Consider the following 24,980-nt stretch of genomic DNA (forward strand, 5'->3'; position numbering starts at 1 on the left):
TCCTCCTCCTCTTCATCTTCCCCTTCTCCCAGGATATCGATCTCACCGTCTTCCCCATCGGAGCCCCGGAGACGGCGCGGAGGTGTGGGGCGAAGGCGCTCAGCTCTAGGCAAGTTCATGGAGGAGCAGGTTCTGCAGATGCCGGGGAGGCAGCGGCCGCTCCACCTGGCTCCGGGCTGGAAGCCTGTGTTGAGTGTTCCAAGAAGCGGAGGCGCTCGAGGTCCCCCTTGTAGATAGTGGTCTTTTACTTCTGCCGATTTGTCCTTTCCCACACCGTCCGGCAAAGATGCACTTTGCCTTTTATTGAAGTTTCTGGGTCCTTGTGTGATGGACTCTGCCGCCCCTCTTCAGAGCCTTTCTCACCCTACTTCAGAGCGCCCTTCCCTCCTCCCAACGCAGTGCAGTGATGAGGGTCCTTTGAGCATTATCCGACACAAGAGCCTTCAGCCTCCTCCTCCTTGCACCCACCCGCCAACATGGAAGGTGCTTCACTCAAGATCAGCCGGCCAATCGGGCCGGGAGTTGCATAGACTCTGTTAACGCGCTTTGAAAACCTCTCAAATGAAAAAGCAGGGGCGGGGGGTGTAGGAAAATATGTACCCAACAATCTAAGGCCACATCCATATTCAAACCTGTCCCTTGAAGGATTAAAAATAAGCGGGAGAAGACACTGAAATGTGTTTAACTGTAAAAGAATGTGTAACAATAAATGTTTTTGTTTCATGGTTAGTCACCCATTTTCATTGGTGGGTTCTGTCCTCCATAAGAGCTGAAATAAGGAGTTGAAATATTTTTAATGTTCTAACCACACTCCCCAGCTCAAGAGTGAAGTGTGAGAGTGTTGCCTTGTCCCTACTACCTCCTATCTCAGCTTCCCAAAATGTTCTCCATGACTCCAGTTTTCAGAAGACTGAAATATCCTGCCATGAAGCTGTGGAAGTTATCGGTGGAGAGAAAGCAGAAGGGCTAGAGAGAAGTCCCCTTCCATCAGTGATTCTCAACTTCTTTGAACATTTAACCTCAGTATGAAATATATTTTATACCATGATCTTGCATACAGACTTATACAACTGTGGTAAGTTTCATAAAACAGGTGATCATTGATTTGTTTTTAATGGCCATGACCAACTAAATTGTACCAACTAACTAGTACAAACCCAGTTGGAAATATCTTTTACCAAAATGGCTTGACAATTTCAAAGGATACACCCAGTCTGAGACTCAGTCTTTCTCTTCTTTAAAACAAGAACCAACATTAAGCACTTTTTACTGTAATAATAAATGATAATCTTGAAACTTAAATGAGGCAAAAGAGGGCAGCAGTTTTGGAGTCTTTAACTAAATCACCAGGTCATCATTCCCTACTCACACTGGAGAAACGAGATGACAGAGATGCTCTGTTTCAGTCACTTGCCATCCCTGGGAGTAACATGATTTTTAGATTGGCATCATTTAAATCATCCCAGAGAATAAAGTAGCAGTGCTCAGTGCAACTAAATTTAATGTGCATTATGGTAAAATACCAAGCAATAGTATATATTCATAATTTAATACCCCCCTCACCTTCAAAAATTTGAGGTGGCATCTAATAAAAATGCAGAATGAAAATATTGTGCTATGCCACTGTTACTGATAGATAGTAAATCTTCTATTAGAATTTTAAAAATGACGATTTTCAGCGAGAAATCAGAAGTCGGCTAATATAACCAAAAATAGCTTAAAGGAGTTAGTTTCTTTAGGATAAAATTTTGAAAACAGCTTTCTTACTAGTCTTTTTAAAGTTTTATCCTCTAAGTCTTCTCAGTTGTATGCAGTCTAAACTAGAACAAATAACAGAAGTTTTCAAGCTAACAGATTTGTGCTTGAATCCCAAATTAACCAATTACTACGTGTGTGACCTACTCAGCTAAGCTTCAGGAGGGCTGGGACAGGTGTCTTATTCAACCTTTGATTCCCTGATGCCTCCCCCTCAGCCCCCTGCAGGTAAGGCACTTTTCTCCATCAGCACAGGAATCCGATTACCTGGGAAAGGGAGCATTGTTAGTTTTCCTAGAGTCAACTTCTATGGGGATTGGGGTTATTTAAAAATGAAAGGAGAAAAGTAAGGACACCCTTAAAAAAAAAAAAAAAACTATCCCCACTGATGAAAGTATGTTAAAGGGGGCACTGGGAAAGGAGAAAGAGCTCCCAATGGCCAGAACCAGGACAATCTGAGCAACAAAACAAAGTAGCACAAGCTTGTTAACCAAAGTATAAAAAATAGATTGAGTAAAGTAATACATGGGCAGAAGGAAGAAAGAATGTGTGCATGTTCAATTGTGTCTGATTCTTTGTGACCCTATGGACTGTAGTCTGCCAGGCTCCTCTGTCCATGGGATTTTCCAGGCAAGAGTACTAGAGTAGGTTGCCATTTCCTCCTCCAGGGGATCTTCCTAACCCAGGGACTGAACCTATGTCTCTGGTGTCTCCTGCATTGCAGGCAAATTCTTTATCTAGTACATGTGAGTAAAAACGCAAATCTCCCTTGCAGAAAAAATTCCAGATAAACTATGTAGATATTCCACCCTTTAGGAGATGGGGCATAACCCCCCCCCAATCTTTTACTGTAGGCAGTGCACAATGACTTCCTGTCAAACAGAACCTCATGAAGTGGGGGTGGGGTGGGGAGAGAATAAGTTACCTTGGAGAAACCTAACAGAGGTTTCACCCAGGTGTTAGGTAAAAATGTCAACATCAACAATCACAAATCACACTGATAGTATGTACCCTTGATATCAGGTAACAGTAACTGTAATGTGGTATCCTGAGTAAGATCCTGGAACAGAAAAAGGACATTAAGTACAAACTGCTGCTGCTAAGTCGCTTCAGGCGTGTCCGACTCTGTGCGACCCCATAGATGGCAGCCCATCAGGCTCCCCCGTCCCTGGGATTCTCCAGGCAAGAACACTGGAGTGGGTTGCCATTGCCTTCTCCGAATACACTATCTAGGTTTGTCATAGTTATACTTCCAAGGAGCGTGAATCTTATAATTTTGTGGCTGCAGTCACCATCTGCATTGATTTTGGAGACCAAGAAAATGAAATTTGTCAGTTTCCACATTTCCCCCATCTATTTGCCATTAAGTGGTGCGACCTGAAGCCATGATATTCATTTTTGAAAGTTGAGGTTTAAGCCAGCTTTTTCACTCTCCTCTTTCACCTTCATCAAGAGGCTCTTTAGTTCCTCTTCACTTTCTGCCATTAAACTGCTATCATCTGTATATCTGAGGTTGTTGATATTTCTCCTGGCAATCTTGATTCCAGCTTGTGATTTACCCAGCCTGGCATTTTGCATGATTTACTCTGCATGTAAGTTAAATATGCAGGGTGACAATATACAGCATTAACGTACTCCATTCCCAATTTTGAACTAGTCCGCTGCGCCATGCCCAACAGGCAAAGGCTTTAGCAGAAGCATTTTTTTTTTTTGGAATTCTCTTGCTTTTTCTAGGATCCAGTGTATGTTGGCAATTTGATCTCTGGTTCCTCTGCCTTTTCTAAATCTAGCTTGTATATCTTGTACCACAACTTTTTATCCATTATTCTGTCAACAGATATCTAGGTTCCTTCCATATCCTGGCTATTGTATATGCTGTGTTCCTGAAAGGCAGGCACACCACACCCACAAAGCCACACAAGGAAGCTCCTAAGTACAAACTAAGGATATCCAAATAAACTATCACTTCAGTTCAGTCGCTCGGGTGTGTCTGACTCTGCGATCCCATGACTGCAGCATGCCAGGCTTCCCTGTCCATCACCAACTCCTGGAGCTTGCTCAAACTCATGGCTATCAAGTAAGTGATACCATCCAACCATCTCATCCTCTGTCATTCTCTTCTCCTCCTGCCTTCAAATTTCCCAGCATCAGGATCTTTTCCAATGAGTCAGTTCTTCACATCAAGTGACCAAAGTATTGGAGTGTCAGCTTCAGCATCAGTCCTTCCAATGAACATTCAGGACTGATTTCTTTTAGGATAGACTGGTTGGATCTCCTTGCAATCCAAGGGACTCTTAAGAATCTTCCCCAGCACTACAGTTCAAAAGCATCAATTCTTTGTTGCTCAGCTTTCTTTATAGTCCAACTCTCACATCCATACATGACTACTGGAAAAAAATGAGTTTGACTAGACCAACTTTTGCTGGTAAAGTAATGTCTCTGCTTTTTAATATGCTGTCTAGGTTAGTCATAGCTTTTCTTCCAAGGAGCATCTTTTAATTTCATGGCTGCAGTCACCATCTGCAGTGATTTTGGAGCCCCCCAAAATAAAGTCTCTGTTTCCACTGTTCCCCCATCTATTTGCCATGATCTTAGTTTTTTGCATGTTGAATTTTAAGCCAACTTTTTCACTCTCCTCTTTCACTTTCATCCAGAGGCTCTTTAGTTCCTCTTCACTTTCTGACATGGGGTGGTGTCATCTGCATATCCGAGGTTATTGATATTTCTTCCAGCAATCTTGATTACAGCTTCTGCTTCATCCAGCCTGGAATTTCGCAGGATGTACTCTGCATATAAGTTAAATAAGCAGGGGTGACAATATACAGCCTTGACCTACTCCTTTCCCAATTTGGAACCAATCTGTTGTTCCATGTCCAGTTCTAACTGTTGCTTGTTGCCCTACATACAGATTTATCAGGAGGCAGGTAAGGTGGTCTGGTATTCCCTTCTCTTTAAGAAATTTCCACAGTTTCTTGTGATCTACACAAAGGCTTTGGTATAATCAATAAAGCAGAAGTAGATGCTTTTTCTGGAATTCTCTTGCTTTTTCTATGTGCCAACAGATGTTGGCAATCTGATCTCTGATTCCTCTGCCTTTTCTAAATCCAGCTTGTACATCTGGAAGTTCACAGCTCACATACTGTTGAAGTCTGGCTTGGAGAATTGTGAGCATTATTTTGCTAGCATGTGAGATGAATGTAATTGTGTGGTAGTCTGAACATTCTTTGGCATTGCCTTTCTTTGGGATTGGAATGAAAACTGACCTTTTCCAGTCCTGTGGCCACTGCTGAGTTTTCCAAATTTGCTGGCATATCGAGTGCACCACTTTTACAGCATCACCTTTTAGAATTTGAAATAGGTCATCTGGAATTCCATTACCTCCACTATCTTTGTTCATAGTGATGCTTCCTAAGGCCCACTTGATTTCACATTCCAGGATGTCTGGCTCTAGGTGAGTGATCACACCATCCTGGTTATCTGGGTCATGAAGATTTTTTTGTATAGTTCTTCTGTGTATTTTTGCCACCTCTTCTTAATATCTTCTGCTTCTGTTAGGTCCATACAATTTCTGTCCTTTAGTGTGCCCATCTTTGCATGAAATGTTCCCTTGGTATCTCTAATCTTCTTGAAGAGATCTCTAGTCTTTCCCATTCTATTATTTTCCTCAATTTCTTTGCCTTGATCACTGAGGAAGGCTTTCTTATCTCTCCTTGCCATTCTTTGGAACTCTGCATTCAAATGGGTCTTTCCTTTTCTCCTTTGCCTTTAGCTTCTCTTCTTTTCTCAGCTATTTCTAAGGCTTCTTCAGACAATCATTTTTCCTTTTTGCATTTTTCGTGGTGATGGTCTTGATCATTGCTTCCTGTACAATGTCACGAACCTCTGTCCATAGTTCTTCAGGCACTCTATCAGATCTAATCCCTTGAGTCTGTCACTTCCACTGTATAGACATAAAGGACTTGATTTAGGTCATACCTAAATGGTCTAGTGGTTTTCCCTACTTTCTTCAATTTAAGTTTGAACTTGGCAATAAGGAGTTCATGATCTGAGCCACAGTCAGCATCTGGTCTTATTTTTGCTGACTGTATAGAGCCTCTCCATCTGTGGCTGCAAAGAATATAATTAATCTGATTTCGGTATTGACCATCTGGTGATGTCCATGTGTAGAGTCTTCTCTTGTGTTGCTGAGAGTTTGCTATGACCAGTGTGTTCTCTTGGCAAAACTCTGTTAACCTTTGCCCTGCTTCATTTTGTACTCCAAGGCCAAATTTGCCTGTTACTCCAGGTATCTCTGGACTTCCTACTTTTGCATTCCAGTCCCCTATAATGAAAAGGACATCTTTTTTGGGTGTTAGTTTTAGAAGGTCTTGTAGGTCTTCACAGAACTGTTCAAATTCAGCTTCTTCAGCATTACTGGTTGGAGCATAGACGGATTACTGCGATATTGAATGGTTAGCCTTGGAAACGAACAGAGATCATTCTGTCATTTTTTTTTTTGACTTTGGTTAATAATAATGTAACAATATTGGTTCACTAATTGTAAGAAATGTACCATACTACTGCCTGCTGTTAACTGTGTGAGTATAAGGGGTGGGGGGTAGATATGGGCATTCCCTTCTACTCTTTGCTCTGCTCAATTTTTCTGTAAATCTAAAGTTGTTCAGAAAATTATAGTTTATTCAAAAAGTAAACATGAGGAAAGGGGACTAGCAGCCAAAAATAGAAACTCAAATGTCCATCAACTGATGAGTAGAACAAAATGTGGTCTATAGAATTTTATTCAGCAATAAAAAGAAACAAAATGTTGATCCATGCTACAACATGGATGAACCTTGAAAACATTATGGTAAGTGAAAGGAGTCTGAATGGGCAAACCTATTGGGACAGAAAGTAGATGAGTGGTTGCTGGGAAATAGGGGCAGGGGAAATGGAGAGTAACTGCTAACAGATACAGAGTCTGAGAGCTATGAAAATGTTCTGGAACTAGATGGTTGTAATGGTTTCTCCTTTACCTGGGGATATACTAAAGCCAAGAATTGTATACTTCAAAGGGTAAGTTTTCTGTGAATTATATCTAAATAAAATTGATGTACAAAATAATGTTGTTTAGTTGTTCAGTTGTGTCAGTGGCTCTTTGTGACCCAGTGGATTGTAGCCCGCCAGATTTCTCTGTCCACGGGATTTCTCAGGCAATCCCACTAGAGTGGGGAAGCCATTTCCTCCTTCGGGGATCTTCTTAACCCAGAGACTGAACCCATGTCTCCTGCATTGCGGATTCACTTCTTTCAATATCACCTCCATGTCTCCTCCACAGGTGGATTCTTTACCACTGAACCACCTAGGAAGCCTATACAAAATATATCAATGTAAAAAATAAAGAGCTGTATCAATGAAAGGAAAATAACTGAGTTCTTTGGAAACAGAAATCAAGTTTATTATGGCAAGTAATTCTTGAAGGGAAAAAAAAAACATGGGCGAGGTGACTCTTTGTCCCATCCGATTCTTTAGTGTTGCCTCACTTTGTGCTCATGAAACACTGCAACATTTAACACGGGACCCATTGCATAGTGGCAGATTACTTCTTTCCTAACACTGAATAGGCTTTTTTCCTGAACAAATCTATCAGGGCTTCACAAACACCATCCATCCTACTTTGAAAAACCAACCTTTCTAAACTACAATACAGAAAAGACAGATATCTAATTTCTCTCTATTTCACTATGAAAATTAAAGGCAATTTGGTTATTGAAAGTTACGGTTGATTCTAATATTAGGACATTCTGAAAAAAAACAAATATTGTTCTCCTTTCTCATCACAGTAGGCCAAGCTGCTAGACATTCAAAGACAGAATTCACTTCTTTCAACATCACCTCCACATTGTATGGCATTCCTAGAACTGGGAAAGGCCTTTCAAAGAAATCTAAAAGTACAGGTTTCCACCTATACTACTAATCCAAAGGAGATATTTATTCAATTTGTAGCCAGCAACCAAGCCCACAGATGTTTAAAAGCCTTTTAGCTTTATTTTGCTGGTAATTCCCTTCAAACTTCATAATCTAGGAATTAGAGACCCTTTCAATCCCTGGTCTTCCCTCACCTCTGGAATGACTCTTCCTCCAGCTATCTTAAATTCAGTACCCATGTTCTTGCCCTTTCACTAAAAGCTGGAAAAGGCCTAGGAAAGAACCATTTGTTTTAAGAAGTTGTGCAGAACCTTGAATATTTATCAAATCTTGCTGGAAAAGGAGAATTCACATTTACTGAAACTCTATATTCAGAGTGCTTTAAATATAATCCCTGGAACAATTCAGAGAGATTTGCATTTTATCTCCATTTTATGAATAAGGGAGCAAGGGCTCCAAGAGATTTGGTAATTTATCCTATATTACTCAGTAAACTATAAAGTTACAAATGAGCTATGCCTAAATCATGATTATCATTACCCTGAAATCATAATACCCTGAACATTTTCTATGGGTAGCAGAATAGCGGCCCATGTTATTAATTTGTTAGTTAGATTTCCATTATAAAAATACAACCTCTTGAAGATATAGACTGACGGCTCCAAAGCCCTCTGAAGCACAGGTTAAACTGGTAATGTCTCTGATGAATGAAAAATTTCACTTTGGGAAAAATAAGAACAAAGAACAGAACAATGTATTTAAAATAACATATAAATAACATAAAAATACAGTAAAAAAAAATTAAATTAAAGCAGTAAGATGTCAGTCCATCCAGAAAGGCAAAGGTTAAAATGTGTTAGGTTTGGAAAAATGGGTACTTTCATATACACCTGTATCACAGCAGAAAGGTATAGCCAGTTGGGAAGGCAATTTATCTATCAGTATCTATTAAGAACTTTAAATGTGCATATCCTGGAAGCCAGTGATTCCACTCTTACGCATCTCTTCTAGAGAAACACTGTCACATAAAAACAAAGAGGCACACATAATGTTCACTGCAGCACTGTTTTCAATGTCAAAAACAGGAAACTATTAGTTCATTTACCACAGCAATCAACCACATCACTTGTCCAGCTCAAAACCCATCAGCCACTTCCCAGGGCTTTCAGAATAATCCAAATGTTTTCCTCTTTACACCAAATCTTTTTCGCAGAAGCAAAAGGCCTGGCCCTGGCTTACAACTCCAATCCCATCCCATACCCATCTCATACCTGGCTTTCTAACCTTTCACCACCCTCAACTTCTTCATGGTTTTCCAGCATGCTACACTGGTTCCCACATAAAGGCTGTCTCTACTACTTGCTCCCTCTGTGTAGAAACTGCTCCCTGACTTTGCATGAATGACTCCTTTTAACTCTATTCTCAACTTAAAAGCCACCTCTGGCAACCTGGATGAATCTTGAGGGTACTATGCTAAGTGAAATAAGTTACAGAAAGACAAACACTGTAGGATTTCACTCATATGTGGAATATAAAAAACAGACATAATAAATAAACGAGCAAAACAAACCAAACAAAATGAACACATGGATGCAAACAGCAGAGCAATGGTTACCAGAGGCGAAGGGGATCAGCTGTATGGGGAAGGATGGAAATCAAATTTCTGGTGGTGAGCACACTGCAGTGTATACAGAAGTGAAAATACAATGTATGCACGAACCTAATACAATGTGAAAGGCGAATTTCACCTCAATTTAAGAAATAATTTTTTTTAAAAATATGACAATTCTCCCGAATTATACTATAGAAACTCAATCCCAGTTAAAATCCTACCAGGCTTTTTGAAGAAACTGACAAGTTAATGACAAAATTTATATTGAAAACAAAAATATCTAAAATAGCTATAACAACTCTGAAAAAAAAAAAAAAAAAGAACAAGCTTAGATTATTTACACTACCTAATTTCACAATTTCAGTTCAGTTGCTCAGTTGTGTCTGACTCTTTGCGACCCCATGAATAACAGCACCACCAGGCCTCCCTGTCCAACTCCCGGAGTTTACCCAAACTGATGTCCATCGAGTCGGTGATGCCATCCAGCTATATCATCCTCTGTCGTCCCCTTCTACTCCTGCCCCCAATCCCTCCCAGCATCAAGGTCTTTTCCAATGAGTCAATTCTTCGCATGAGGTGGCCTAAGTACTGGAGTTTCAGCTTCAGCATTAGTCCTTCCAATGAACACCCAGGACTGATCTCCTTTAGGATGGACTGGTTGGACCTCCTTGCAGTCCAAGGGACTCTCAAGAGTCTTCTCCAACACCACAATTCAAAAGCATCAATTCTTCGGTGCTCAGCTTTCTTCAAAGTCCAACTCTCACATCCATATATGACTACTGGAAAAACCATACCTTGACTAGATGGACCTTTGCTGGCAAAGTAATATCTCTGCTTTTGAATATGCTATCAGGTTGGTCATAACTTTCCTTCCAAGGAGTAAGCATCTTTTAATTTCATGGCTGCAATCACCATCTACAGTGATTTTGGAGCCCCCAAAAATAAAGTCTGACACTGTTTCCCCATCTACTTCCCATGAAGTGATGGGACCAGATGCCATGATCTTCCTTTTCTGAATGTTGAGCTTTAAGCCATTTTTTTCACTCTCCTCTTTCACCTTCATCAAGAAGTTTTTTAGTTCCTCTTCACTTTCTGCCATAAGGGTGGTGTCATCTGCATATCTGAGGTTATTCATATTTCTCCTGGCAATCTTGATTCCAGCTTGTGCTTCTTCCAGCCCAGCATTTCTCATGATGTACTCTTCTGCTGCTGCTGCTAAGTCACTTCAGTCGTGTCCGACTCTGTGCGACCCCATAGACGGCAGCCCACCAGGCTCCCCTGTCCCTGGGATTCTCCAGGCAAGAACACTGGAGTGGGTTGCCATTTCCTTCTCCAATGTATGAAAGTGAAAAGTGGAAGTGAAGTCGCCCAGTCATGTCCGACTCCTAGCGACCCCATGGACTGCAGCCTACCAGGCTCCTCCGTCCATGGGATTTGCCAGGCAAGAGTACTGGAGTGGGTTGCCAATAAGCAGGGTGACAATATACAGCCTTGATGTGCTCCTTTTCCTATCTGGAACCAGTCTGTTGTTCTATGTCCAGTTCTAACTGTTGCTTCTTGACCTGCATACAGGTTTCTCAAGAGGCAGGTCAGGTAGTCTGGTATTCCCATCTCTTTTAGAATTTTCCACAGTTTATTGTGATGCACAGAGTGAAAGGCTTTGGCATAGTCAATAAAGCAGAAATAGACTTACTCTAAGGCTAAAGTTACCAGGACAGTGTACCATAAAAATAAAAAAAAAAGACAATGATTCAAGGTGTTTGAAATATATTCTCAATAAAATAACATACCTTCTTTTTCTCATATTTTCTAACAAGCTTAATAATTTTTTTAATTTTTATTCTTCAGCATTTCAGAACATCATTCTGATTTAAAAATTTTTTTTATTTATTTATTTTTGGCTATGCTGGGTCTTCATTGATGTATGCAGGCTTTCTCTAGTTGCAGTGAGTTGGGGTGGCTTATTGTGGTGGCTTCTCTTGTTGCGGAGCACAGGCTCTTAGAGCCCACAGGCTTCAGCAGTGGCATATGGGTTCAGTAACTACGGTGCATGGGCCCAGCTGCCCATGGCATGTAGAATCTTCCTAGACCAGGAACTGAACCCAGGTTCCCTGCATGGGCAGGCAGATTCCTAACCACTGGAGCACCATGGAAGTCTCATTGTGATTTTTAAAATTTATTTTTAATTAGAACATAATTGCTTTACATTTTGAGAACTTCATTGTACGTTTCCTGAACCTTCATGTCATATATGGTAGTAGTTATGGAATAACTCAGTTTCATCTTCTTTCTCTTTTGAATGTTTCCTAAAATGTTTCTCTTTGTTCCTCCTCTCAATGAATTTGTTAATTCATAACATGTTTGAACTCAAGTATTAACTTAAATAAATTCTACATCCCTTTGGTGCAATGGGGAAAAAAAAGACAATGAATCAAAATAATGTCCACGGAAACACACACACACACACGTACACACAGGTGATTTTTAGCAAAGGTGCAAAAAGCTTATTCAAAGGGGAAAAGAGTTTTCAAGACATAACAATAGAATAATTAACTTGAGATGGATTGTGGTACTAAATGTGAAGAGCTAAAATTATTAAGTTCCTAAAAGAAAACATAGGAAAGATCTTTGTGATACTAAGATTATCAAAAAGTTCTGAAACAGGTATGCATATGCTCAGTCATTTTGACAGTCTTCTGATATTTAACAACCATTAACTCTTCTTTAAATCTCACCTCATGCCTTTCTCTTACTATCTGAATATAGTTATGCTGACCTGGCCTTCAGAAGGAATAGGAGAAAAGTAATCCAATATATACTTACTTACACACCTACTATTTATATAAAGACTGTTAAATTATCAGAAGTTTTCTGTAATTATATTTAAAGTACCCTGTCACTTTTTAGTTTACATTGAAAAATAAAGAAGTTCAAAAAACCCAAGATGGATTTAATACCAGCAGTAAAATCAACTCTAAAATTAAAAGTTCTATAATTGAAATCTTTGAAATATATTTCAAAGTGAATGGCTGAATTTCCATTACAGTGACTACCAGTAAGGCTTAGAATCTGACTCTAAGAATAAGAGAGAGTCTCAAATAATTTCTTTGACTCAGAAATTACAAGTAATTTCTTACAAGTCTCTACCATAATAAAGCTCTTATTTCCCTTAATAAAACAGTGACGTATTTGTTTTTAAAAATTTTTGCTATTATCAATAAAATTACATCCAAGCAATCAGCTGAAGTTCTAAGGGAAAATGATAATGTTGAAATAAGTTTTACCATTAAAAAAATTATTTTTAATTGGAGGATGATTGCATTACAGTATTGTGTTGGTTTCTGGCATATATCAACATGATACCACTATTATTATTAAAATTTTCATGGATGAGAATTTCAGCATATGTAAACTCCAAAATAAGTTTGCAAATCATCTGTCTACAAAAAAACAGTCATAGGAAATTACATTTTATTGAATGAATGCCAAGGGTTTTATATTACTGATTTACTGTATTTATGTAGTCTATAAAATAAATACTATTTTAAAGGATACACTGTAATTCATAAGAAAAGTAATGCAAAAAATAGATGCTTGAAGTACATCCAACAAGAAACTTATTCTCACTTTTATCATCCAGTCCTTTTGGCGATACTTCTAGTGTTATGGACAAACTTGATCTTCTTGGAAATGTGTTGTCCATCGCTTTTCTGTTTCAGTCACAGTAGCTATAAATAGTTGTTTAAGAATATCCTTATCTAAATTCCTGCCTGTAAACAGAACAAAATATGGTATGATTATATTATGCTTATTAAAATGACACAGTTTACCTATCAAGTCTAGACCATTAAATGCTTGATAATCTTGAGAAATTTATGAAAACAATAGTAATTAGTGAGTCCTTCCTTAACTTTCTAATTAAGTCCCTGAAAACCAAGCTGACATTTGGATTAATCACTTTTCTAAAAATATTTGAGCTTCCCTGGTGGCTCAAAGGGTAAAGCGTTTGCCTGCAATGCAGGTAGACCTGGGTTCGATCCTGAAGAGTAAAGGGCAGGACTTCTCTGATGATCCACTGGTTAAGAATCCGCCTGCCAATGCAGGGCACACAGATTCAATCCTCCTTCACAAGATCCCACATGCTACAAAGCAACTAAGCCTACAAGTCACAACTACTGAGCCAGTGCTCTACAGTCTGTGAGCCACAGTGACTGAAGCCCACTCGTCTAGAGCCCATATTCCAAAACAAGAAAAGCCACCACAGTGAGAAGTCCACGCACCGCAACTACAGAGCAGCCCCTACTTGCCACAACTAGAGAAAGACCACATGCAGCAACAAAGACTCAGTGCAATCAAAAATAAATAAGTAAATCAGCTCTGCTTTCTACTAAAAAAAAAAGCAAAGGAATTAATAAGTTCTTATGATGATATCACATAATTAGCACAAATACGTTAACCACAAGCTTATCTGAATTTACAAAAGAAGTTAAGATTGGCTAACACTGCTTAGGTAGCCCATTATATCCTTCTCTCCATTTTTTAAAAAAATATTTATTTGTTCATTTATTTGGCTGTACTAGGTCTTAGTTGTGGCGTGCAGGAACTCTTAGCTGTGGCACATGGGATCTAGTTTTCTGATCACGGTTTGAGAGTGCAGAGTCTTAACCACTGGACCACCAGGGAAGTCCCTAATTTTTTTTTTTTTTTTTGCTTTAGAAATTTAACTGTCTATAAGGGAAAACTATTTGAAAAAAAAAAAGATATGTATGTACACATATATATATATATACACACACACATTACTTTGCTGAATTACTTTGTCGTATGCCTAAAAATAACACAACATTGTAAATCAACTATATTTCAATTAAAAAAAGTTAACTGTTACTTACCAATAAGGACCAATCGGTTTGTTCTCTCACTGTCGTCTTCCCAGTTCACTGGTGTCTCCTCCAGATCATATAGCTCATGGACACCCTGAACAATCACTTGTTGCGGTTTGTCTTTGATTGACACTAGCCCCTGCTCAGAGGAGAACAGCCAATCAGCCACAGTTTGAATTTAAAAGCAGAAATTGAGCACCAATGTTAATGCATTAATTATCCCTATTTCTTTTTAAAATACATAATCATAAAGAACATATTGTTAAAATTCCTTAATTCCAGTTATTTGTGCATTAAAGTTTCCTAAGGCCTCCAATTTTTAAAACATGTTTCCACATAATTTTTTTTAAAAACCCCTATTTCTACTGATAAAGTTAATATATGTATTAAGATGTATTCAGTGTTATCACAATGAAAAACTGAAACAACTAAATGATAAAACATGTTAGGTATCAAATTCTACCTATTATTCTACTTTTAAGGACTTTATACTTATTTCCATTTTAGTAGGAAAATTTGAGACATTAAAGGATTTTGATGATAATATGTTTTTGAATGAGTTGCATTAAATGAAGTAGATAATGATGAAATAAAGGAAAAGAAAAACTATTGCTACTTATCTGAATAAAATCCACTTTATATTGATTTGTAGAAATAAAGAGCAAATTATCTAATAAACTGGCTCCTATGGGAATGATACAATTTCTCTGAAATAATATTTATTAGTTATACATATTTATTATAAAATAATACAATACTGAAAAATAATAAGAGACAAACCACTGTCATTACCACCTCACAATTCCTGTGTATTTTTGGTAATATTCATGTATTTTAGGTGTATGTTCTTCCAGTTTCCTTTATTGTGCCGTTTCGTTTTCTACTTTTTATTTTTATTATTATTTTTTTTTCGTTTTCTACTTTTTAAAGTTGAGTTTCAATACGTAAGAATAAACATTTTGAAAATAATTACCTAAGCATTAATCTTATATAAAGTCTTTGAAGTATCAGCTGTTACTAGAGTTCACATTTTAAACATACTGATTATTACAAGACTAATACTTTGTAAGAGCAAAGAGAAGGAACTCTATGAAGAGAAAGGCTGTGTTGTCTCAGATGCCCCAGTGTTGCTGTGATGAGAGGAAGGCCAAAAGGAGAACCAAAGAAAGGAAGAACCAGAGAAAATGTCACATATCTAAGAACAAGATCTAAACTGGGATGGTGCAGAATGAGCCACTGAACTCTCTACAGAGTGGTATATATGACTGCTTAATTCTAGGTAACCACCCTATACTCACTAGGGATAAAAGCAGTTACAGAATGAAATATGATCTTTCAATTAGGATCATAGAATGCAGATGGGGACAGAATCACGGAGAAGCAGCAGACCTGGCTTAGTTCCTCTGCATGGGAATGATCTGGGAGTACACTGGGATTCACCTGTGTTCCTTTGCAGTGCCAAACCCAGGTAGAGCCTGCACAGGAGGTAAAGAAATCTAAATACTTTCCCTGTCACTCTAGTGACCCCAGGAAGTTGGCTGCTAACCAGAGAATCTAGTTACTAACAGTAATGATAATAAATAGCATTAATAAAACCCTAAGCACATTTCTGAAAACAGAAGACTGCTCATTGGTTAAGCACACAGCCTAGAACCCACAGCTCCCTGGAAAAAACACCTGTGTGACATAATAAAGTCAGATAAACATGAATGGATTTCCAAACATACAGCAAGAATTCTTTTAGTCCTTCATAACTTTGTTGCACAGTATATCAGATGTTTAGTGTCTGCTAAATGCACCACGAAGCATAAGGTTCGGCTGTGGCAAGCTTTCCTCTGTTAATGAAGCTCTCTCAGAAACAGTAACACAAGAAAACATTCCATTTTCTCTGACTGACCACAAGTTGCATGCCAAAGGGAGGGAAATTTCAACAAGTCAAGCTCATTAGCCAGATAACTGCTCAGAGCGCCTGGAGTAGAGAGCAAGGGGGGATGTTCCAAGGCATGCAGCCTGTTTAGCTCAGCACCCGGTGAAGCTGTGCAAATAAACCATGCTCTTACGCAACTATGCAATGACTTTCAAGGCTTCTTTTCAGAAATGGAAATAAGGAAAAATGAAAACACACAAAGGTTATTTGAACTAAACCTAGCGCTTGTGTTTTTGACTAACTATGGGGCTCTTTTGTAGCAGCCAAGACAGTGACTTTACCCGAAAGTATGAAACCGTAAACTGTGTACCACACCTTCAGTCGTATGACCTCCATGCAGGCGTCATCCCTGTTCCTCACATTCTTTTCCCACAGAAGATTCTGTATCAAGTGACATATTTTAATAAGATCAACCACTGCTCAGAAGAACAGCTACATGGCAAAACAATTGATAAATCATTAATAAGTTAAAAGTGCATTCACCTGAATATAAACATTTAGACTTTCTTCCTCTGCATTTCCTGGTACTTCAAATGTGACTGTAATAATACTCTGTAAATCAAGAGACAGTCAATAATGATTTTTTAAATAATAATGTCAATCTATTTTTTTTTTTAAATCACAAGTTTCAAGATGAAAAGTAAGGAAACATTCATGGACATATGTGTTGCCTTAACAATTGTATTAGGTATAACTTTTTCACCATAATTGTTGATTTCTGATATCAGCAACTCCACGTTCTATATTCTGTAGCTAGTCAATGGTTTATTATTTACACAGAGAAACTCTTATGAAAAGATACTCATTGTTTAATGCATTCTTTACAAGATTCTCAGCACTACAGGGAAGGTTAATATAAAGAGTGTATCAGCTATGCACTAAATAAGGCACGTTTGTCTGAGTCATTTTATTTCATCTCATCATTTACTCATGACAACAAACTGTGGATTAAAGAGAATGATTTCCATTTTATAAATTGGGAAGGATGGGGCTCAGAAAAAATAAACTACCCAGAGCCAGGAATAAAACTCAAATGCAAAGGTTCTCTGGGAAATATAAACACAAATTGAAAGATTCAGTTTATCTCTGACTGAACATGTTCCAAAAGAAGAAGAGTTCCAAGAGATGAGAATGAGTTTTAGAAGGTTGACATTAACATTTATAGAATGTTAACTTTGAGATTTATTTTTTCTCCTGATCTTGATAAATCTCTCACTGACCACTCTAAGCAATCAGAAGCTTAAGATTTCCTCTAGCTGAGCACATAATTAAAATCCAAACCTCCATTTGCCACAGTAACCCAAAATTTTAAAATTAATGATAAAAATACACAAGAGCTAAGCATAACACAACAAAAGCACAAACCCCATCTTGGAGGATAAGATGCTCAAGCCAAGCTTTAAAACAGACAGAAAGAATACACCAATATACAGCATTGCATAACTGCCTAGAAACACATATCTTAACATTACAAATCACACCTAAAAATCCATACAGAAATGTACAGCAAATCATAAAGCATATCAAAATACACAGCAAAAGATTGCCAAATGAAACATAATTTGTTAATTTCAAAAGACAGCAGTAATTTAACCTTTAAAAATGCTTAATATGCATCTTATTCAAGTTGGATAACTTGGCTTTTAATGTTGGGAATGTCTCAATATAGGACTCAATACTGTATCAGGAGTGATTTTTGCTTTTGGCAAGTTAGAGATATGATGGTATTTCTAAAGAACACAATTAACTCCAATGTGAAATTTCTAAAAAAGGTTTTAAAAACTATGACAATGCATCATGGGACTTGAGGGAGAGAGACATTTTAGAACCAGATGTTTTTCTGTACCAATAAACTCTTCTCATATTAGACAAATCCTAAGAAGATGAGGTGGCTCAGTGGTAAAGAATCCACCTGCCAATACAGGTTCAATCCCTGGCTCATGAAGATTCCCTGGAGAAGCAAACAGCAATTCACTCCAGTATTCTTGCCTGGAAAGAATACTGGACAGAGGAGCCTGGTGGGCTACAGTTCATGGGTCGCAAAAGAGTCAGATAGACATAGCAATTAAACAACAATAAAGAAGATGAAACCCATAAATGTGCAGTGCAGAAGATGAGGGTCACAACTCAAGAGTTCACCCCTGGCTCTATTAATAAGTATACATAGATTGACACCTGGGTTTTCTCATCTACCTTTCCCTGTTCAAACCCAGTTCCTCTTTATCAGAATGAACAAGAAATCCATGAAAAACAAATGCATTAAACATCATTCAGGGATAAAACTTTAATGACATACATAATATGTTCTAGGTATTACCCATTTCGGACTTTTTCCAGTTTATTTTGAATCTAAAATTAACTCTCCTTTTCCTGTACACAGAAAGAAGGAGAAAACTGAAGCAGTAATTCAGAAGACTAAAGCAAAATAAGGTACTGTCCCTAAAATAAAAAATAGAAATAACTCTTAAATATTAGGATTTTGGTCTGTTTGTTCTTTAACCTACTGGGTTATCTCCCTCAGTTTCCCACTCTTTTGCAAACAATATCTAACATGTAGTAACACGCTGAAACTCTAGTACTTTGGCCACCTCATGCGAAGAGTTGACTCATTGGAAAAGACCCTGATGCTGGGAGGGATCGGGGGCAGGAGGAGAAGGGAACAACAGAGGATGAGATGGCTGGATGGCATCACTGACTCGATGGACGTGAGTTTGAGTGAACTCCGGGAGATGGTGATGGACAGGGAGGCCTGGTGTGCTGCGATTCATGGGGTCGCAAAGAGTCGGACACGACTGAGCGACTGAACTGACTGAACATGCGGTAACTTCCGTATCTTTTTTATCTGGAAAACTAAGCCCCCTAATGTGCTTAAATGCAAAACCTCTCTCTCCACTTTCTACTCCTCTAGCTTCTTTCCTGTGACTCCTCTGCTGTGATATCCTGCCACCAGCCACACAGCTAAACATTTGGTGTTTTGATCCAAATCCATCTGCCTTCTAGATTTCCCTATTTCTATTATTAGTAATAGGTCCCTTTTGTCCATTTAGGCTTGTTTCCCATCACTACTGTCTTTCTGTACTGCTCACCATCGGTTAGTAAGGCTATCCAAGCAAGCCAACCTGTTTCACAGTACTCACTGTCTACCATTTCTGTTCTCCCTGTAAATAACAGAGATCAGGCCCTCATCACAGGGTATTTGGACTTCTGCAGTATCTTCCTGCTTGGTCTCCTGACTCCACACTCCAATCTAGCTTACTGGACACTGTCCAATAGTACAGAATGAATTCTCTTTGCCTAGCAAATCAAAGCCTAATTAATACCTTAGCTCAAATTCTAATACCAAGCATTCATCAGGACTTCTGCTCTTCTGGAGCACTGTTACTTTCCCACTTTTAAAGATCTGGACTGCTCTTTTCCTTATATCTTCCAGTCCAAAAGGAAAAAAAAAAAAAACACACACAAAAACCAAAAAGCCTCCTAGTTTAAGGTTTCTTGTTGGCGTATAAATCAGAATAGCAGTTATAACTCTGGAAGAAGAAGGGTTAACGACTGGGAAAGGGCAGAAAGAAATTCTCTTAACACTTTTGGAAATCTTTATCTTGATCTCAGTAAGAATTACAGAGATATCTGTTCGTGTGTACATACAAATACACATGCACAAATACAAATAAAGATGCATTGACTTGCAAACTAAAAACATGTATGCTTTACTATACGTTAAAAAAAACAAAACAAAGATCTGTCTTTCATGAAGCCTCAGATCCACTAAATCAAATGAGACTGTTCATGTTACTGAATCTCACAGTCCTTGGTCTGCAATATTGTATTATACTTTGCCCTATGTTGATATACCTAAAGTAGGAAAGTACATCAGAATCTTCTGTAGAGCTTTTTAAAAAAAGAAAGAAGGACAAAGATTGGGCTATCCCATTTCTTGATTATAAACTATACTACAAAGTTACAGTAAGCTCTACGGAACTGGTACAAAAAGAGACACATAGATCAAGGGAATAGAACAGAGAGCCCAGAAATAAATTCACACTCATACGGCCAATCAATTTACAACAAAGGAGGCAAGAATATACAACATGGAAAAGATAGTCTCTTCAGTAAATGGCAATGGAAAAACAGAGCAGCTACAGGCAAAAGAATAAAACTAGCCCACTTTCTTATAACACAAACTTGAAATGGATAGAAGATTAAATTTAAGAGCTGAAACCAAAAAACTCCTAAAGGAAAACAGAGGCACTATACTCTTTGACATAAGTCTTGGCAATATTTTTTTGGATCTATTTCCTTAGACAAAAGCAACCAAAACAAAAATAAAGAATGGAACTACATTGAACTAAAACATTTTTGCACAGCAAAAGAAACCTTCAATAAAATGAAAAGGCAATTTGCAATTGATTTGTCTAATACATGATTAATATCCAAAATACATAAAGAATCATACAACTCAGTATCACAAAAAACCCAAACAATCTGATTCAAAAATGAGCAGAAGACCTGAACAGACATTTTTGCAAGGAAGACACACAACACAGATGGCCAACAGACATGTGAAAAGATGCTCAACACTACTAAGCATCAGGGAAAAGCAAATCAATCACAATAAGATATGACCTCACATCTTTCAGAATGGCTATTCTCAAAAAGACAACAAATAATAAGTGTTCGTGAAGATGTGGGGAGAACAGAACTCTCATGCACACTATTGGCAGAAATGAAAATTAGCACAGCCACTAGGGAAAACAGTAATGAAGCTTCTTCAAAAAAATAGGACTACCATTTGTTGCTGTTCAGTAGCCCAGTCATGTCCAACACTTCCACTTCTAAGAAAATGAAAACAGTAATTCAAAAAGATATATGCCCCCTAATGTTCATTGAAATATTATATATTTACAATAGCTAAGATATGGAAACAGAAGTGTTCACCAAGAAATGAATGCATAAAGATGTGGTGTGTGTGGGTGTGTGTGTGTGTACACATGCACATATGTATGTGTATACACACAACAGAATACTACAAAACTATAAAAAGACTGAAATGTTGCCATTTGTGACAGTACGGATGGGCCTACAAGTATTATGTTAAGTAAAATAAATCACACAGAAAAAGATAAATACCATGAATTCACTTATATGTAGAAACCCAAAAAGCAAAACAAACAAACACGCATAACAAAACAGAAGCAGACTCATAGATAACAGAGAACAGACTGCTACTGCTAAGTCACTTCAGTCATGTCCGACTCTGTGCGACCCCAGAGACGGCAGCCCACAGGGCAGCCACCAGGCTCCCCCGTCCCTGGGATTCTCCAGGGAAGAACACTGGAGTGGGCTGCCATTTCCTTCTCCAATGCATGAAAGTGAAAAGTGAAAGGGAAGTTACTTAGTCATGTCCGACTCTTAGCGACCCCATGGACTGCAGCCTACCAGGCTCCTCCATCCATGGGATTTTCCAGGCAAGAGTACTGGAGTGGGGTGCCACTGCCTTCTCCGGAGAACAGACTGGTGGTTGCCGAAGGGAAGGGTCGGGGGATAGGCAAAACAGGTGAAGAGGACTAAAAGATAAGAACTTTCAGTTGTAAAATAAGTGAGTCATGAATATTCTATTAAGAAAAGTTTCTCAGAGAAAAATGACACAAATGTGGTAGTATAGCTCCCCATAAATATGAGCCAAAGTGGAGACAGGTAAGTATGCTGTTATCATGGCCCTATTAAAATTGATTCAAAAAATTAGTGACAATCTCAAGCAAAAGGAGAGAATGCAAGACGCACTACTCACTCACAGGCCCCCTTCTCACGGTGTTTAAATGGAAGAAAGAAGTTATCCTAGCTCCACCATACACAAGTTGCTTTCAAAAAAGGTGGGTACAGTGAAAATACATTTTGTTTCTAGCATCTTTCCTGCCTTTCCAAAGTCAGTTTTTATTTAAATAAGCCATGGATGTCTATTCCAGACTTTTCCTTAATCAGTTAGTTAAATATACTTGAAAATAGGCTGCATAAAGAACCTCTAGGCCACTTTTATATAGTAATTCTCATCAAAAGAACTAATCAAAATATGTTGACTGACATGTAGAATGGAGAAGCCAGAAAGCATGATTTTAAGATTTTAAATAACTCTGGTTTGATGAATTCTTATTACTTATTAAGAAGCTAGATATAGATGACCTCAAGAACATTTAAATTATGAAAACTATCAAAACAGTTTAAAAATGCTTTTTAAAAAAAGTTCTAATAATTCTAAACAGAACAAGGTAGTTAAAGATGATTTAAAAAAAATTTTTTTTTTTACCTGATCAAGATGAGGTTGTGTTGTTGGCACATGTTGAAGTTTTTTCTGCAAACTAAGAATAACTGATTATAAATTCAGAGCTAAACATATTTCTCATTTTACCTTATATATTACTTAGAGACACAAAGCAAAATAAGAGAGAACTTCCACAGCTAAATCTGTTACATAGTTCCAATTTTACATGCTGTTTACATATTCTAATAGACAAATGCTAGTAGACTGCTTACAAACCTCTCATAAAAATGTACATTCATTGACATACATACATATACACACAATATAGAGAAAAACTAATCTTAACTATTTTGTGTGGTTAAATAGGTTTCTTATTTCCAAAAGACCTAATATAGGCCTAGGAAAATATATCTAAACATTTTACAACTGCTGAACATTTCATCTACTCTCCCCTTGAAAATAATGCTTGAACCTAAAGAAAATTAGAAGAATAAGTTTTTTCCATATCAATGTTTTCCCTTGAATGTATCTACTTTAAAAAAATTAACAGTATCCATAAATGTAAGCCTTCTATTCAGTCAGTTACCAGTGGCTGAGAGAATACTAAAAGACTCCTAAAAATACATTGTTCTGATATAAAAGGAGCTAAAGATCAATATGCTATAACAAATTACAACCCTAACAACTGCAGCATACCTTCAGAGACTGATGGCGGTAGGCTGGAAGGAGGAAAAGGACTTAAAACCTTGCAGATGTTTTGCCTTGGAGAACAGTGAGGGGTAAATTAGTAACACCAAGTTTAGGAAAGAGAGAAGGCTTGTAGGAACTGTTGAAGGGAATGAGTCTCCTTGGGGGGTCTCAGTAGGGACAGTGTCAAATTAAATCCTTCCCAGCTGGTTGCTCAGGAAAGGATTCTCTTGTTAAGCATCTAAGCACAAAGAAAAGTTATGCAAAGACCTTATCTAGAGCAGGGCCTTCATGTTAAGTAGTTATTTCTTTTAAGCATCACTAACGCAGTAAGTGTAGAATGAAATTACCTTGGAAACTTTGAAAAAATTCTATGTTCTTTCCCTGTGTTTAATATTTAATATTGGACAATAACTGCCTACAACTTCCACAGGCAAGAAAAAGTTTTCCTCTACAAGTCCCTGGGTGGGTCTGAAAATTAGACAAAGATTAAGAAGAGAAAAGCATATACATTCATTTAATAAGGGTTTTGGTTGACAAAGGAAACTTCACAGTGAAATGAAGACCTGAAGAAAGGGTAAACCTGGGTGTTTCTGTGCTAGGTTTGATGAAGAGTGGAAAGCCATGGAGATATGACAGGGCAGAGGATGAGCCAAGTGAGGTAAACTACGGGAAACTCAACAAGGCCTGGGCCTTGAGATTCCCTCTATCTTCAGAGATAAGGATGCTCCTTTCCTTTGGGTATAGAGAGGTTACCGCTCACATAAGTCATACCTCTCACTATGACTCATCTACTTCAGAGGAAATGGGAGAAAATATTTGCAAACCATGCATCTGATAAGGGGTTAATACCTAAATTATTTAAGAACACCTACATTTCAGCCACACACAACCACACACACACACAAAAAATAATAATCCAAATAAAAAATGGGCAAAGTATCTGAACAGACATTTCTCCAAACATAATATACAAATGGCCAACAAGTAAATGAAAAGATGCTCAATATCTAATTGTTATAGAATGCAAATCAAAACCACAACGTATCTCATGCCCACTGGGACAGCTACTACCAAAACCAACAGAAAATAGCAAGTGTTGGCAAAGATGTGGAAAAATCAGAACACTTATGCACTGTTTGTGGGAATGTAAAATGGTGCAGCTGCTATGGAAAACAATATGATAGTTCCTCAAAATATTAAAAATAGAATTACCATATGATCCAGCAATCTCAGTTCTGGGCATATATCCAAAGAATTTAAGGCAGGGTCTTGAAAAGGTATTTGCACACCCAACCCATGATCACTGCAGAATTATTCACAATAGCCAATAGAGGTGAAAGCAACCTAAATGTCATTATCAATGAATAAATGGATAAATAAAAAATGACATATACAATGGAATATTATTTAGTCTTAAAAAGGAAGACACTATTGTCACATGCTACAAAACAGATGAACCTTGAAAACTAAGTGAAATAAGTTAGTCACAATAAGACAAATACTGTATGATTTCACTTATTTGAGGTATCTAAAGTTATCAAATTCTTAGAAACAGATGACAGAGTGGTAGTTACCAGGGGCTACAGGGAGAGGAAAATGAGGAGTTGTCATCAGACTGGTTTCAGTTTTGCAAGATGAAAAAGTAGATCCATTGCAAACAATGTGAATATACTTAACACTACTGAATGAACTGTACAGTTAAAACTGGTTAAAGATGGTTAAAAAAAAAAAAGATATCAATGACCAGGGAAGAACTATTTGTTCTTTCCCTTAGCAAAATGATTCCCTGGGGAAAGAGATAGGAAACTGATCCATTGCTACAGGAAAAGGAGTGCTTGAGGGAATACCCCAAACTAAAGCTTTCTATGTATTTCATGTGTTTTCTCATAGGGAGAATTACACACAGTGGTTGGGAAAGAAATATTAACATCAAATCTCTAAAGTTAAGTACCA

General features: G+C 37.8%; 2 protein-coding genes across 3 annotated transcripts in view; both read right to left on the reverse strand.

Moving 5' to 3' along the window:
- The window catches only part of LOC105003517 (forkhead box protein D4-like), a 3,353-nt gene extending 2,928 nt beyond the window's left edge, over positions 1 to 425 (reverse strand). Inside the window, 2 exon segments of the mRNA XM_010860731.1 lie at positions 47 to 297; positions 364 to 425. Of these exon segments, the coding sequence (XP_010859033.1) occupies positions 47 to 297; positions 364 to 425 (313 nt within the window).
- Positions 426 to 12,728: 12,303 nt separating this feature from the next.
- Positions 12,729 to 24,980, reverse strand: part of CBWD1 (COBW domain containing 1) — a 46,116-nt gene continuing 33,864 nt past the window's right edge. Inside the window, exons 11-15 of one of the 2 annotated variants that reach the window (XM_010860670.1) lie at positions 22,383 to 22,434; positions 16,565 to 16,633; positions 16,397 to 16,462; positions 14,164 to 14,293; positions 12,729 to 13,041 (exon numbers count right to left, since the gene is read on the reverse strand). In XM_010860670.1, the coding sequence (XP_010858972.1) occupies positions 12,935 to 13,041; positions 14,164 to 14,293; positions 16,397 to 16,462; positions 16,565 to 16,633; positions 22,383 to 22,434 (424 nt within the window). In that variant the 3' untranslated portion in view covers positions 12,729 to 12,934. Of the gene's footprint in view, positions 13,042 to 14,163; positions 14,294 to 16,362; positions 16,463 to 16,564; positions 16,634 to 22,382; positions 22,435 to 24,980 lie in introns of both variants that reach the window. The other variant, XR_827110.1, reaches the window with a different exon arrangement.

Source organism: Bison bison, unplaced genomic scaffold, assembly GCF_000754665.1.
Source record: "Bison bison bison isolate TAMUID 2011002044 unplaced genomic scaffold, Bison_UMD1.0 scf7180017864469, whole genome shotgun sequence".
In the NCBI taxonomy this organism is placed as follows: Eukaryota; Metazoa; Chordata; class Mammalia; order Artiodactyla; family Bovidae; genus Bison; species Bison bison.